At 42.6% G+C, this 15,725-nt stretch overlaps 1 protein-coding gene across 4 annotated transcripts in view; it reads right to left on the reverse strand.

Moving 5' to 3' along the window:
• Positions 1–15,725, reverse strand: part of DHDDS (dehydrodolichyl diphosphate synthase subunit) — a 29,700-nt gene that overhangs the window by 8,649 nt on the left and 5,326 nt on the right. For all 4 annotated transcript variants that reach the window (XM_087446507.1, XM_014784006.2, XM_014784007.2 and 1 more), the window contains exons 4-8: positions 14,973–15,115; positions 11,960–12,076; positions 10,775–10,876; positions 2,408–2,522; positions 281–388 (exon numbers count right to left, since the gene is read on the reverse strand). In XM_087446507.1, coding sequence (XP_087302633.1) covers positions 281–388; positions 2,408–2,522; positions 10,775–10,876; positions 11,960–12,076; positions 14,973–15,115 — 585 coding nt within the window. The remainder of the gene's footprint in view (positions 1–280; positions 389–2,407; positions 2,523–10,774; positions 10,877–11,959; positions 12,077–14,972; positions 15,116–15,725) is intronic.

Raw genomic sequence — 15,725 nt, forward strand, 5'->3', positions numbered from 1 at the left:
TCTTTTTGGTTATGTGTCCTTAACCAAATAATTTCTATTTATTCACTTATACAGATGGGGCTAATAATACCTACCTCATTGGGTTCTTGGGAGCATTAAATGAGATAGTGCATATAAAATGTCCACAGTGCCTGACACATAGTAAATACTCAGTAAGTGGTAGCTACTATCATCATCATTAACAAGCTTATTAGCAAGTGCCGGGTATATATAGTAGGTGGTAAATCAACGCTGACCTCTTTTTCTATCCTATCTCATCAGGCCGGCACTGAACTCTTACCTGAAGCATGCTATGGTTCATCTGGAACTGCAGGATGGCCTCACAGAGGTTCCAAAATGTGTATTCTGGCCACAGAACGGGTTGGAACACCAGGCAGGAGTGGGAGGTCTGGGAAAGGTGAAGAGGAAGAGGGTATGGTTTAGTAACACGTTGCTGGAACACAACCCTGGGTAGGCTCCTCCTTTGGAGCAGGCTGAGCAGGACCCAGAAGTCCAGAGATGAGATGGAAAGGCACCCTGAGCTGCAGCTGCTGCTGCCAGCCCTGATTCACTCCCTAGTAGGGGGAGGGGTCATCTGAGGCAGTTAGATCACCTGCCTGTAACAAGGCAGAACTAAACCGAGACTAGATCAACATTTCCACCAGGATTTTTCTAAGAGCCAATTTTAGGACTATGAAATAACATCTGGATTATGTTATTGGCTCCTGGCCCTTAGAGGTCATCTGGGAGACACACTGTCTGATAAAAGTCAGCAATGAACAAATGGTAGCTGCCATTGTTATTTTTAAGTAGCAGAGTATGGCACAGTGGTTAAGAGCATGGGCTCTGGGGCCAGACTGCCTGGCTTTGAATTTTCGCTCCAGCATTTACCATCTGTTTGACCTGAGGCAAATTACTTAACTGCTCTGGGCCTCAGTTTCCTCAACTGTAAGATTAGGTAATAAGAACACCTAGTTTTTAGAGTATTATGAAAATTAAACAAGATAATGTATATAAACAGTCAGAGGACAGAGTTGGGTCCACTTTAATAATAATCACTGATGTAAGAATCTCTTTTGGAACATTCTTGACAGCCATTGCTTGATACCTTTAGTAGTAAGGAATTCAGTGCCTCAACAAGGATAACTTTAGTTGTCAGATAGCTTGTTATGCTAAACCAATGTCACCTTCCCTGGAACTTCCACCAAGGTCTCAGGTCTTTTCTCTGGAATGAGTTTGTTTCTTCTTCAAACTGACATTCTTTCAAATATTTGAAGGCTAGATTAGAGCTGCCTGTTATCTGTTCCTAAGGTTGTAATGACTTGTTCAGTTTGTCTTTGCCAACAAACTATAAATTTTAAGACAGTAGGGATTATTTCTAACTTGGTCACTGCCATATTCCCACCACAGAGGAGGAACTCAGTTTTTTTTCCGAGAGAATAAACTGTCACCATGCTTCCCTTTTCCAGAGCACTATCCTTCACTCACTCCTTACAGGACATGAGTTCTAGATTCCTTGCCATCCAAGTTGGCCTCTTCTGGTAAGTTCTCTAGTTTACCAATGTAGTCTCTTAAAACTCAGTGCTCAGAAGTAAACCTTCCAGGCATGATCTGACCCGCAGAGTGGGCCACTGAAGCATAAACTGCACATTATACTTCTTTGATTAGAGCCAAAGACTGAAAGTATCTTTAGTAGCAAAATCTTGTTAGTTCACTTTTAAGACTATGGTCTATTAAAATTTCTGGAACTTTATCACGTGAATTGCTTCCAAGCTGAGTCTCTACCTCCAACCTCTCCTTGAACAAGGATTTCCCCCAGTCATGTGCTACCCAGGGGCCAAGTTAACAGATAATGGAGATTTTCAAGCAAAGACAAACTTATTTGGATATGAGCTTTAGGAAGACTACCCTCACTGGGATACCTGAGCTGAGAGGCAATGGCAGGCCCCTAAGAAAGAGTCTGCATATAGGTTATATCCCTTGTGGACTGTGCATAGATGCGGCCCTCTATTCTGGAGGAGAGACTGGTAACTGCAAGGCAAGGGTTGAGCCCAGAGGTGCTAGGGTACCTGGCAGGTTATCAGGGCAGGAACTTACGCTCAGGGACACAAGGCAGAAGTCCAGGTCCTTGAACAGGGGCACAAGTGAAGTTTTCACCACAGCTGGATAGCTTTGATTTTTCCTCTAGGCACTTTAGACAGCAAGAACCACACAGGTTCGCAAAGCCAGGGACAGATGAGGAAGGGACAGCAAACGTTACCAGGCACAGTCTGGAGACATTTCTCCAGATTTTAGCTTCCCAACATCCACCCCCAAGTTTTCTGGTGCCAGCATGGCTGGGAGTGGGGAAGAGCTCCTCTAATCCATTCTGCGGGTGCAGTCGCAGTTTTCAGGGTGACAAAGAGAGCAGTGGTTAGAAACTACTTACCTGCCAGAGCAGGAAGTCGCTGAGCCTCACTTCCCCAGAAGTTCGTATCAAGATGTCAGGATGAGGAGAGTGGTTGGTATAGAGGCATTTATCGAGCAGAGACTCAGAGACATCACTAAGGTGAGTGGGGAAGAGACGAAGATAAGCACACGTCTCTTTGGATTATTCTCATGGTGAACTTCCTTACATAAAGCTTCCCAGTTTATAGAACGCCATCAAATACATTAGCCAATATGACCTGGTATGCAGAAGGCCGTCAACAAATGCTTGATAAATTAATGAATGATTTTAATTCTCACAACTACATGAGGTACTTTTATCCTCACGTTATAGATAAGGTAACTGAGGCTCACAAAAGATGAGTAATTTGCCCAAAGTCATTCAGCTGCAGGCCTAATACCAGATGCACCCACTACAATATGTGTTGTCCTTCACTTAAAACACCTTGTTTTTTTTTATTTTATTTTATTTTTTTTGTGAGGAAGATCAGCCTTGAGCTAACATCCGTGCTAATCCTCCTCTTTTTGCTGAGGAAGACCGGCTCTGAGCTAACATCTATTGCCAATCCTCCTTGTTTTTTTTTTTTTTCCCCTCCCAAAGCCCCAGTCTTTGTCATAGCTGCACATCCTTCTAGTTGCTGTATGTGGGATGCGGCCTCAGCACGGCTGGAGAAGCGGTGCGTCAGTGCGCGCCCGGGATCTGAACCCAGGTCGCCAGTAGTGGAGCGCGCGCACTTAACCGCTAAGCCACGGGGCTGGCCCAAAACATCTTGTTTTTAAATGCATATGCCCTATGACCCTGCAATCTGATGAAATACTATGGATCTGTTTCTTTTTTTTTTTTTTTTTAAAGATTTTATTTATTTTATTTTTTCCCCCCAAAGCCCCAGTGGATAGTTGTATGTCGTAGCTGCACATCCTTCTAGTTGCTGTATGCGGGACTCGGCCTCAGGATGAACGGAGAAGTGGTGCCTCGATGCGCACCCGGGATCCGAACCCGGGCCACCAGCATCGCAGCGCGTGCACTTAACCACCAAGCCACAGGGCCGGCCCTATGCATCTGTTTCTAATAAAGATAAATCTAAATGCACTGATTTGGAAAGATGTCTAAGATCTAATATTAAATGAGAAAAGCAAGTTTCAGAAAACATACAGTGTGGAAAATACACACACTCTCAAACACTCACACATGTGAACATATGTATATATAAACAAAGAACAAAGTCTAGAAAGGCACACACCATACAACTCACAGTTATTACCTCTGGAAGGTTGGATAAGAAGGAAAGACTAGCTCTTTTTACTTTACATATTTCTGTTATTGTTTGAATTTATTATACAGAACATTTTTTAAACCTTAAATTTAAGTCATATGGACCCTGAAACGCTGCAAAAAATCCACATTACTTAGGATTTAAAAAAACAGCAAAATGATCAGCCCTCCTGTTTTTGGTAAGAGCTACTTTCCCAAGCAGACAGATACTCAGACAGGAGTCAGAACGGAGGAAGAATGGGGACTGGCAGCATTTATCTGAAGTAAAACTTTCCTGTCCATGGAAGGAAAGTATTTGTAAGGCTGGTGTCTGTCGATTCCAAGAACACTGTTTACCTTTCCTATCAAGTACCCAGAGGCAGAATTTTGAATCTCCAAATGGTAAGAACTGCATCTTGGGAAGGGTCTAGAAGACAAAATTTCTTGGTGGAATATTCTTCTAGAAGCATAGTAAAAAGAGCAGAGAGATCTGGGCTGAGTGTTCAAAATAAGACTCTACACTTTCTAGCTGTGTGCCTTTGAGTAAGTTACTCCATGTCTCAGTCATCTTTTTGCAAACCACAGAGGGAGCTTTCTTTTCTCTACCATCACATGGGAAACAACATTCACTTATGACTGGGCAATAGAAAGGGTTGTGGTTCAGATTCCCCCCTGATAATCTGACAGTCTTGTCTCGGCAGCATGCTCTTAATTCTCTAATTGAGAAATGTGAGACCCTGTACAGTCAACATATTTTCTCAGCTTTCTTATCTTTGAAATGTGCACATTTGTCCTATCTATTTATAGGTTATTCTAAGGGTCAAATCAAATGAAACAACAGATTTGAGTGTACCTTGGGAACTATAAACAAAAAAGAACAAACATTATTTCTAGTCCCACCACTTTGCTAAGTGACTTCAGATTGCCACTTAATTTCTGAGTTTCAAATGTGTCTGCAAGAAGTTTGTTCTACCTACTTCTGGCAGTGGGCAGAATTCTTATCAAAAAGTAGGTAACTCTAAGGAGGGAAAGATAAAACTGACAAAATGAAAACTGAACATCTGTGCTTTGGCCAGCTAAAATCCACCACTAAACAGCACTAGCTGTCTACATCAAGACTTTTAAGAAATAATTTCTATGAAATAAAAGTAAAATACTAATTTTCACCTAAAATTATAGTTTACACTAAAAAAAAATCTTGGCAGGGGCCGGCCCCATAGCATAGCTGTTAAGTGCACGCGCTCCGCTGCTGGCGGCCCGGGGTTTGGATCCTGGGCACGCACTGACGCACCTCTTGTTAGGCCATGCTGTGGCAGCGTCCCATATAAAGTAGAGGAAGATAGGCACAGATGTTAGCCCAGGGCCAGTCTTCCTCAGCAAAAAGAGGAGGATAGGCATGGATGTTAGCTCAGGACTGATCTTCCTCACACACACACACAAAAAATCTTGGCAAGAATAAGGTGAAATGGACACATCCAGACCCAGATCCTGAGGAAATAATCCAAAATGCAGACAAGAGTTAAGCTCATAGGTTTCACTGTATCATTATTTGTAATAATAACAAATTGGAAACAGCCTAATAACCAACAAATAGCAGAATAAATAAATTAAAGCAAGATATATTCTGCAGCCATTAAAAATAATGATATGAAGAATTATTAAAAACATGGGACATGGAAGAGTGCTCATATTATAATATTAAGTGAACAAAGCATGATTCAGGTTGTAAACTATTCATAGTGCAATTTCTTCTGTTATAAATATTTATGTCATATTTGGATTTGTGTTCTAAAAAGATGACTCTGGCTGACTCCCAACCATAGCTGATCATTACTTTTGTCAGCATCAGCTCTGTGCCCTGCACATCCATTACTGCACTCCACAGCACCATGGATTACTTATTTGTGTATTTGATCAGATTGTGAGCTGCTTGGGGACAAGCCCCTTGACACACTCATCTCTGTACTCCTGCTCTTCCAGCACAGGACCTTCCTGGGACAGAGCAAGACTCAATACGCATTTGAATAAATGCATGAATGAATCATTGAAAACAATCTCAGAAATAAACACATATTGGTTTTCTGAAATGTGAGGAGCTTAGAGGCTAAAAAAAGCATTTGACAATGTACTTTCAAACAACCTAGAGGCCAAAAACAGGTAACAGATATTGTTACAACTTGATGGGAAAAATCAATAGTTAATTAAACACACACACACACACATACATAAACACAAAAGAAGAGCTAGAAGAAAATACTTACAACGCTACCAAGGGTTTTGCTGAGGGTGGGATCTTGAGAGATTCAAATGTTCATCTTTATACATCCAGTAGTTTGCAAATTTTCTCTAATGAATATGTATGACCTTTATAATTATAAAAGTATGTGTGCATTGGGGGGGTTGTATTCTTTCTAAAAGAAGTATTTTTGTTTGGGATAAGGAAAAAGTTCTGGAAATAGTGGTGATGATTATACAACACTGAGAATATACTTTATGCCACTAAATTGTACACTTAAAAATGGTTAAAATAGTAAAATTTATGTTATATATGTCTTATCACATAAGCCAGCCCGAGTGGTCTAGTGGTTAAAATTTGGCCACTGGGGCCTGGGTTAGTTTCCCGGTCAGGGAACCACATCACCCATCTGTTGGTTGTCATACTGTGGTGGCTGCATGTTGCTGTGATGCTGAAAGCTACGCCACCAGTATTTCAAATACCAGCGGGGTCACCCATGGTGGAGAGGTTGCAGTGGAGCTTCCGGACTAGGAAGAAGGACCTGGCCATCCACTTCCAAAAAAACTGGCTATGAAAACCCTATGAATAGCAGCGGAGTATTGTCTGATATAGCGCTGGAAGATGAGAGGCTGGCCCAGAAAGACTGGGCAGGGTTCCCCTCTGCTGTACACAGAGGCGCTAGGAGACAGAATCAACTCAACGGCACTAACAACAAATATAAAAATTTCAAGAAAAAGTAGAAAATCTTCTGGAAGGATATGGGCACAAGTATTCAACAAGATAATGGCTCCTTCTTAATAGACTATGTATTTCAGGAAATGGCCAACCTAAAATTAAATCAATTTAAAACCAACAATGGAGATATGGCAACAGCTTCTGGAAGGGAGACTTGGCAACAGTGACTATCAACAAGACAGTGAATAGCCTGGCATCAGGAAAAAGGAAGAAGAGTAAGAACGTGTTAGTGTGTTCCCAGTACCATTCGAGAAAGGCAGACCCTTTCTAGAAGGTACAAAGATAAGGTACAGAGACAGAAATGTGCCCAGTGATAACAACACGGCACATTTCTCTCGTATTTATTTTTTTAATTTTTATTTTTTTGCTGAGGAAGATGTGCCCTGAGCTAACATCTGTGCCAATCTTCCTCTATTTTGTATGTGGGTCACCACCACAGCATGGCTGCCGACGAGTGGTGTAGATCTGTGCCTGGGACCCGAACCCCGGCCACTGAAGTAGAGCGTGCCAAACTTAACCACTAGGCCATGGGGCTGGCCCTCTAGCATTTAATTTATAAAGAAGATGGTGAAGAACACAAGCTTTGGAGGTAGACGGACCTAAGCTGGAGTCCAAGCTGTTCCACTTAGTTGTGTATGTGACTTTGGGCAGGTCAATTAACCTTTTAAAAACTCATTTAATTGGTCTTATAAAACAGGGCAAATAATATTCACTATCTTATATGAAAATTAAATGAGAATATATGTGATAAACTCTTAGCCTAGTGCCTGCTTCATAAGATCCAATAAATATTAGTTATTAAGTTTTATTTTTATACCTCCTTATTTTTCATTTCAACCTTCCTATATGGCAGTCAGTATACCATAGTGAATGAGAGCACAGGCTCTAGAGCCAGGTTGAAATCCTGGCCCCAGGCTTTGCCAACTATGTGAACTTGGACAAGCTACTTAACTTCTCTGTGTCTCAGTATTCTCATCTTTAAAATGGGGATAAAAACAGTATCCATCATTGGGTCTGTCTAAGGATTAAATGAAATAATGTACATAGAGTACTTAGCAAATGCCTGGCAAAGAATAAATGCTCAGTAAACATTAGCAATTATTAATCTTAACACTATTGTTTTAAGAGGAAGACAGAGGCCTACAGGGGGTCAAGTGACCTGCTCAAGGTGATTCAGTGAAAGAGAGTTTATTAAATATCCTTTATTGGGCTGGCCCCGTGGCTTAGCGGTTAAGTGTGCGCTCTCTGATGCTGGTGGCCCAGGTTCGGATCCTGGGCGCGCACCGACGCACCGCTTCTCCGGCCACATGGCCGCGTCCCACATACAGCAACTGGAAGGATGTGCAACTATGACATACAACTATCTACTGGGGCTTTGGGAGGAAAATAAATAAATAAATCTAAAAAAAAAAAAAATTTAAAAATAAATATCCTTTATGCTCAACCTAATCCCTTTTCTATAATTCCAGACTCAAAAAACAATCTATTAATACAATTGTTAGAAAAAAATAAACCACGAAGAAAGGAAAATTAGGAGTTGGATGGTGGTGATAAGAGAACAGAAAAATTCCAGCTACTGGATGGGTAGAACCTAATTGTAATTAACTCATTGGCTCCCTGTTATAAATGCATATATGTCTAAATTTGAATAATGTAAAGAGCACCACCTCAGGCCCTGATTAGCCCACTCTGAGCTGAACACTAAGCTTCCTGAGCTTGTGGGTTGAGACATCAGCCTCCTTACCCTGGTGACCCTGCCCAGCCCATGCCATGTCTGCATGACTGACCCCACAAAGGCATGTTACTAAACCATGCAGGGCAGAGAAAATGGATATGGGAAAACTTGCTGGGCAAGAAGCAGAAGGTAAACGTCAGTGGTTATTGCAATGTGGTATGAGCATAAAGCACGCTGACCTAGGAGTCAAGATCAGAGTTCTAGTCAGGAATGCATATTAAATCTGCTCGCTAAATAGCTTTCTTTCTTTCTAGCATGAACATTTGTCCCTTACTATTTTTAGTATATTATTTCATTCCTACAAAGATTAAATGAAACATTAATTGTAAAGCACAATAACATAATGAACAACTATGAAATCACCCCCCAAGCCAAGAATCAGAAAAGAGCAATAACTTACATCTACTCATACATCCCTCATCTACTTATATATCTCATCTTCCTGCCTGGCTCCGACCCCACCAACTTAACCAGTATCTTAACTTTTTCCCCAACAGTTAATTTTCAAGCCACATCTTAACTGACCTCTCTACAGCATTTGACACTTGCTCCCACAGTGCCCATGTCCGTCCTGGCCTACACCAACAAATTCCCTCTTTTCTTAGCTTCTGTAACACTGACTGCCTGGTTTTCTTCCTACCTTTCTGGTTGTTCAGTCTATTTTTTCCTTAAGGTTCATTCTCCTCTACCCAGCCAGTAAAACTTAGTTTCTCAAAACTCCAACCCAGGCCCTCTCTTCTTCTCATTCTTGACTCCCCTCAGCTTCCTCATGCCTTCTCTTTGCTTCACTTACTACCTACACACAGATGACCTCCACCCTGAAGTCTCCGGTCCCCACCTCTCCTCTCAACTGTTGACCTGACATCTATGTTCAACATCTACCGTATATCCCAAACCAAACTCCTGACCTTCTTCCTCAAATTAGATTCTCTCAGGGTTCCCTGGCACAGTGAAAGGCGCCACCATCCACTGTTTTATAAGTCAAAAACCCTGGAGTCACCCTTAACACATCCTTTTCCCAGGGCCAGTCCATCAAGTCCTCTCGATTTTATCTACTTCATAGCTCTCAATGCAGTCTGTTCAATCTATTCCACCACCATAATCCAAGCTTCCTTCCAGGTACTTTACTTGAATTACTCCAACAGTCTTTCTGCAACCAATAAGCTCCTGGCACCACTGCCTCCTTCCCCAGTTACTACTTATTCTTCCTTTTTAGGGCACTTATCATTTCCTTGGGGGAGCCTTCCCTACTAGGTCTAGTCCTCTTATTATAAATTCTTGTTGTACCATGCACCAATGCCTTTATAGCATTTATCACCATTATAATTTTATGCTAATTTGTATAATCTTGATTAATGTCTGTTTTCCTTACCAGAGTTCCAAGAGAGCAGGAAATATATATTTCTATTCTTACCACTGTATCCCCTATGTACAGCAATGTGCCTGGCCTTCAGTTGGCACTTAAAAAATATTTGTTGAATGAATGAATAAACTATGTGGCACAGAAAGATCACCGAGCTGTTGGCAAAGAGAGGGATTCATAAAATAGCCTTAAAAACTTTCCCTTTTTCTTCTTATCTAATTCCATTCTCATTGAGCAACTTCTTGATTTTTAATTTAGTTTCTAGGTAAACTGAATTATACCCAAGAAGGGAATCAGAAAAATTCCTGAGTCCCAAGATCTCATATAGAGGTAAGGGACAGGAACTCTGGAATCACACAGCTTTAGATACGAGTCCCAGCTCCAGCACTTATGAGCAGAATGACCTTGGGAAAGTCACTTCAATGCTGGGTTCAGTTTTCTCATCTATGAAATGGAGAAAAGACTTGAATCTCTCACAAATGAGATTAATAATTTAATAAAATACAGAACATAACACACTGCCTGGGTTATTTTTGCTACTATTATTTTACTATTGCTATTATTAGTGTACTAATATTATTACCAAAGGTTACACTAATAACAACATGAGAAGGAGTGAGTAGATACCTGGCTTCTAAAGAACAGTTTTCCTTTTGAAAAATACCTGAATCTTGCATGAAACTCTAATATGAGAGACCTAAAGGACTATACCCCCAACAAGCTGCAGTCTTGAAAAATCATTCTTGGAAAAACATGCCACAGGGCCAGGAGGACATCATTTTTTATTGAATGCCACAGCCTTGCTACCTGCTATGCTGTTTTCTTGGGGCTTCTTGGTGTGCGGTGAATTTCTTCAGAGAAATTCTGAAGCAGGCTATAATAAGCCAATCCTAAGCTCTAAGCGTGGGGGATCATCCCGCCAAATCTTTCCATATGCATCCCTGATTTGACTTCAAGTCAAGACCAAGTACATGGCTTAGGAGGGGCTTTATGGTTTGGCACACGCTTGTTTTCCCTATCAGTTACCACGTTAACAGCTAGGGATACCTGGGGTCCAGCAGGCCTTGCTCCACTCCCCAGGCCATCTCTCTCACAGCATTGCTGATCTCGTGACGGGACGTGTATGCAAAGCAGACATTCAGGAAACACCTGAGAAGAGGAGAAGAGAATAATGTACCAAAGGAGGACAGGGACGAAGGACCGGCGTCACTGATTACAGAGCACCCCACCCCTTCGCTGGAAGAACAAACACACACCAAATGTTAACCACAGAAACCTCTGAAAGGTGAGATCATCAATTTTTTGTGTTTTCCAGGTTTTCTTGGAATAAACATGTTATTAGTTTTGTAATAACATGAACACTAAATGACCCTTATTACCCTCCTAACCTTCTCCCCTTCTACTACCAACCAGCTTTCAGAGGACGTGAATCCACTGTGATATTAGCACGAGCAAAGGAGAAGAGGAAGGAAATTTGATGCAAAACGCATCTACTGTCAAACATATATTATATTCCAAAGCCACACAAAATGAAGTTTGGACCATTGAACTCTGTTCCTTTGCAGATGCATGACCTCCCAAGGTCATCCTACTCAGGTTAAAGGAGTGGGACAGAAAAGAATTTCTTAAAGGATCTGTCTTCAGAGACAGAGATAAGGCCTGCTTCATTCCCACTCCATACCCTGTCAAGTAAAAAAAAAAAAAAAAAAAACAAGGGGCTGGCCCGGTGGCGCAAGCGATTAAGGGCAGCCCGGGGTTCGCCGGTTCGGATCCCGGGCGCGCACCGACGCACTGCTTGTCAGGCCATGCTGTGGCGGCATCCCATATAAAGTGGAGGAAGATGGGCATGGATGTTAGCCCAGGGCCAGTCTTCCTCAGCAAAAAGGAGGAGGATTGGCAGATGTTAGCTCAGGGCTGATCTTCCTCACAAAACAAAACAAAGTATGTGTGTGTGTGTGTGCGTGTGTATACACACATATTTCTTTACAGGGGGAGGTAGGCACATGAAGGAGGACGAGAAACTGTATGTGTGACTATACACACATATAATAGGGTATTGCAGAACCATCTCTGGTCTGCCCTGCAGCTGGAGGAAGTCTCTAAGCATCCCACACCACCCCTTCATTGCCTCTTGTACAAAATGCAGACCAAGGAAGGCCCAGGATGTCTCCCTAAAGCTAGCAGGGAGTCAAAGATGGATATAGGTCCTTAAGAGGAAATTTGAAAACTTACTTGTTGTAATTCTTGGTGGCCTGCACAGCTTGTGCAATCAGCTCCTGGAGATCCAAGGGCAACAAATGCAGATCACCCAGGACCCGGATGCATACCCCATGCTTCTGCAGTTTCTCCCTGAGCCGGGGAAAGGAGACGGAGCACCTACTGAGCTGGAGAGCTGATAACACTTAACTACCAGTTTGTGAGCGCTTTCCTGTGTGTCAGGCACTGCTCTACGTGTATTAGTGCACTGCATTCCCTCAACAACTCTGAAAGGAGTTCACTACAATCCTCATTCTACAGGGGGAAACTGAGGCTCAGACAGGGACTGCCCAAGGTCACAGCCATAAGTGCTGAGTCAGAACTGAAACCCAGGTCCATCTGACCTGAGAACGCAAACTCTTCACCACACATTTCACCACCTCATGGGTCCTTGTGGGCAAGCTGCATTTTACGTATTCTGTGCTGTTTGTCCCATGTTGACAAATGAATAAACATTATTGGTTACTTTTGTATCTTCTGGTGAAATATGATAATAATGGCGACATGTAACATTAATTATATGTTTACTAAGTGCCAGACATTGGTCTAAGTACTTTACCTGCATCAACACACTCCATCCTTACACCAACCTTTGAGGCAAACACCATTATCATTCCCCTTTTACAGACGAGGAAACTGAGGCACAGGGAGGTTAGGTAATTTGGTCAAGATCAGACAGTTGGTGAACGGAAAGCCAGAATTTGAACCCAGGGAGTCTGGTTCCAGAGCTGTCCCTTTAATCATGACATTATACGGCTTCCATACAGTAACCCCCAAACCCTGCACAGTGAGCATGGATTCACTGTTACCCAACCAGCTTCTCTCACCTGAGAATGCTATGGAGAAACTGAACAACTAATGTTTGGAAACTGGGACCTTAATAACAAGAAGTATACTGTAGGGTAGGGGTATCCAGTAGGTCCTGAGAACTCTGAGCCAGAGCTGAAGGCCATATCCACAGCCTATCCACTCTATAACCCTCAACCATATTTCTTCAAGGGTGAAGCAAGACCTAACCAACCGCTTATTTTTGAGAACCTGCTGGAGCTACAATAGACAAAGTATACTTAAATCAAGGCAAAATTTGAATAAGAATATCTAGATTCAAGTCCTAGTGCCACCACTTACTAGCTGACCTTATATAACCACTCCGTCTTTCTGAGCCTCAGTTTTCGTCCCCCTGTAACCTGGGGGTGATAACCATCCTTGCCATTCTATCTGCACTGGCTTGTGTTGAGTGAGATAAAATAGGTGAAAGTGCTTATTCTCAGACATCAGGCTCGTGACTGAAGTGAAGTCTACACAGAAAGAACTGCAAAAGCCCTGGCAAGCAGCCAGGAGATCTGGGTTCCCAACCTGGCACTGCCACTAGCTTGTTGTACGACCATGGGCAAGCCTTTCTCTTTTCTTCAATAGGGTTTAGTTTCCCAACTGATGAAACTGACTCGGCCAGTGGTTTTCCGACCTTCTTTCAACCAAAGAATTCTTTCTTCAAATCAAATCTTAAACAGAAGCCCAATATATAAAATAGATAAATGCAAACCAGCACCCTATACCCCATTCCCTCTGGGTTCTTTGCATGCCCACTCCTCAGAACTCTGTGGTTCTGTGGCACATTGTTGGAAAACCACTGCTAAGGTTTCTTCTTGCTCTGTCCAGGACTTTGTAACATAAGACCGTTTTCTCTACTACTGACTGATGAGAGCAATCTCAATAGCACCTCTACTGCCATGCATTTTGATCTTTCAGTAACTGTAAGATTACTCCCTGTTTCCTAGAGTACAGTGTAGTAGACAACAGCTCAGCTCTGTAGTCCTAAAGATCCTGCCTTGGCTTTGCCTGTCTGATAGCTGTGTGACCCAGGATACACACCTAAGTTTCTCTGGTTTTTATTTTCCTCCTCTCTACAACTGAGATATCTTTCTCACAGGATAATGTAACTATTAAATGAGAATACATGTTAGGCTCAGGGCCTGGCACATAGTATAAGCACTGTAAAAAGGTAAGATTAGTGTGAGTTACAGAAGAATTTGAACGCCTGCAATGTGCACCCATGCCTCCATCCCCAGCCTCTTAAGTGTGAACTTGGAGCCATAGGGCTTTGCTGGGGACCAGGAAGCAATGTCTGTGGCCCAGAGTCTCACCAACCTAATATGGACAGACAGAAGCCTGGTTACCCTCCCCACCACCCTGACCACACAGGGACAGAACCACTCTAGGCCCAGCTCCACCGGAGCTCTAGGGTCTCTGCTCTCTCATCTTCCTGGTCTTGGTGTGGGGAGGAGCTGGGCAGAGAATGGTTGTAATGAAGACTTTTGGGCAGTACTGACTGGAGAGTGTTCCACACTTTGAAGTAAACAATTTCCATCAAACTTCTTCTTTGTCTCCTTCTGGCTTTGCTCCCTAAGTTAAGCTTAACCTTAGTGACAGCTAAGAATGGTACTGACTCTTCCCCATAAAGGCCTCTTACACATCCTCCCATCCCTTCCAAGAGAATATGCAGAGGAGTATAGTAACTTTTTAGGGATGACTACACAACAGAAAATGACTTCCTCATCATTTCTCTCTCTCTACTCCCCTGGTCACAGTTTATTGGTCCTGAGATAGAAATTTGCTCTAAGGTGGGCCAATTAAGGGATTTAGTTAATTCTGGGCTGCTCTCTTGAAGCAGAGAAAGCTGGTCTGCAGAGAGAAGGCAGTAAATGTATGAAGGGGCTCTACCTAATGGATTTCAACTCCTGGTTTCAGTTTTGTTTGACGCTGGCTGTACTTGTCCTTGAATTCTGTGCAATACCTCTATATCCTCAAAATAAATGCTCCCCTTTAAAAAAAAAAAAAGGGAAACTAGCTTGCCATATTTGCCAACAGAGATCTGACTAACATTAAAAGCATTTAGAGTTCCTTCAGTAAGCCTCAGGGAAGAGAGTTGAGGGTTAGGGTAAGGCTGGAGGAGGTGAAGATCGCACTCTCCCCTCTGACGGCATCTTACTGTTCTTCCATCAAGCGGCTGAACTTCTGCCGGGCCAGATCCATGAGCCCGTCAACCTCACTCTTGGAGCGTTTGAAGTTCTCAATGCTGAACGCGTAGACCGTCACCTCTAGGACGCCCAGGTTCAAACACCAGCGCAGAGTCTGAGAGAGGAGAAGGCAAGGAGCTAGGGTACAAGGAAGAGCGGGAAGGGAAATAAGAGGTACCTCAGCCCCGACTCAGTGTTGGAGGAGAGAGACAGACTTCTCTCCTCCCCAAACTGGGTAAAGCTAGCTCAACACCAGTGCTTCTGTCAGAACAATGAACCAAATAAGCAGCAGAAAGCCACCGCTGAAGAAACTGACAAATGTGAACCTGATTAGTACTACTCTACTGATGCTATTGTGGTTTACTGGGAAGAACTCTTCACTGAGAGTCAAGATCTAGGTTTTAGTCCCTGACTCCATCATGTACTTGCTATGTGACTGTAGGCAAATCATTTAGCCTCTCTGGGCCTAAATCTCCTTATATGTAAAATGAGATCAAAATCCATCGCTCACAAAGTGCCTAAAGAACAATACAAAAACACAAGGTATTATTACCCACAGCATAACTTCATTATTCTGTTAGATTAAAAGGCTGATGAGTTATAGGAATAAAAGCAACAATTGCACAGCTGTGCAGCACTGAAGTCTGCAAAGGGTTTTCACATACATTATTTCATTTGATTCTTCAAACAACTCTTTGAGAATGGCGTTACTGTTTTCATGTCTA

This window comes from Ceratotherium simum, chromosome 22, assembly GCF_057802395.1.
Source record: "Ceratotherium simum simum isolate JZ-2026a chromosome 22, ASM5780239v1, whole genome shotgun sequence".
Classification (NCBI taxonomy): domain Eukaryota; kingdom Metazoa; phylum Chordata; class Mammalia; order Perissodactyla; family Rhinocerotidae; genus Ceratotherium; species Ceratotherium simum.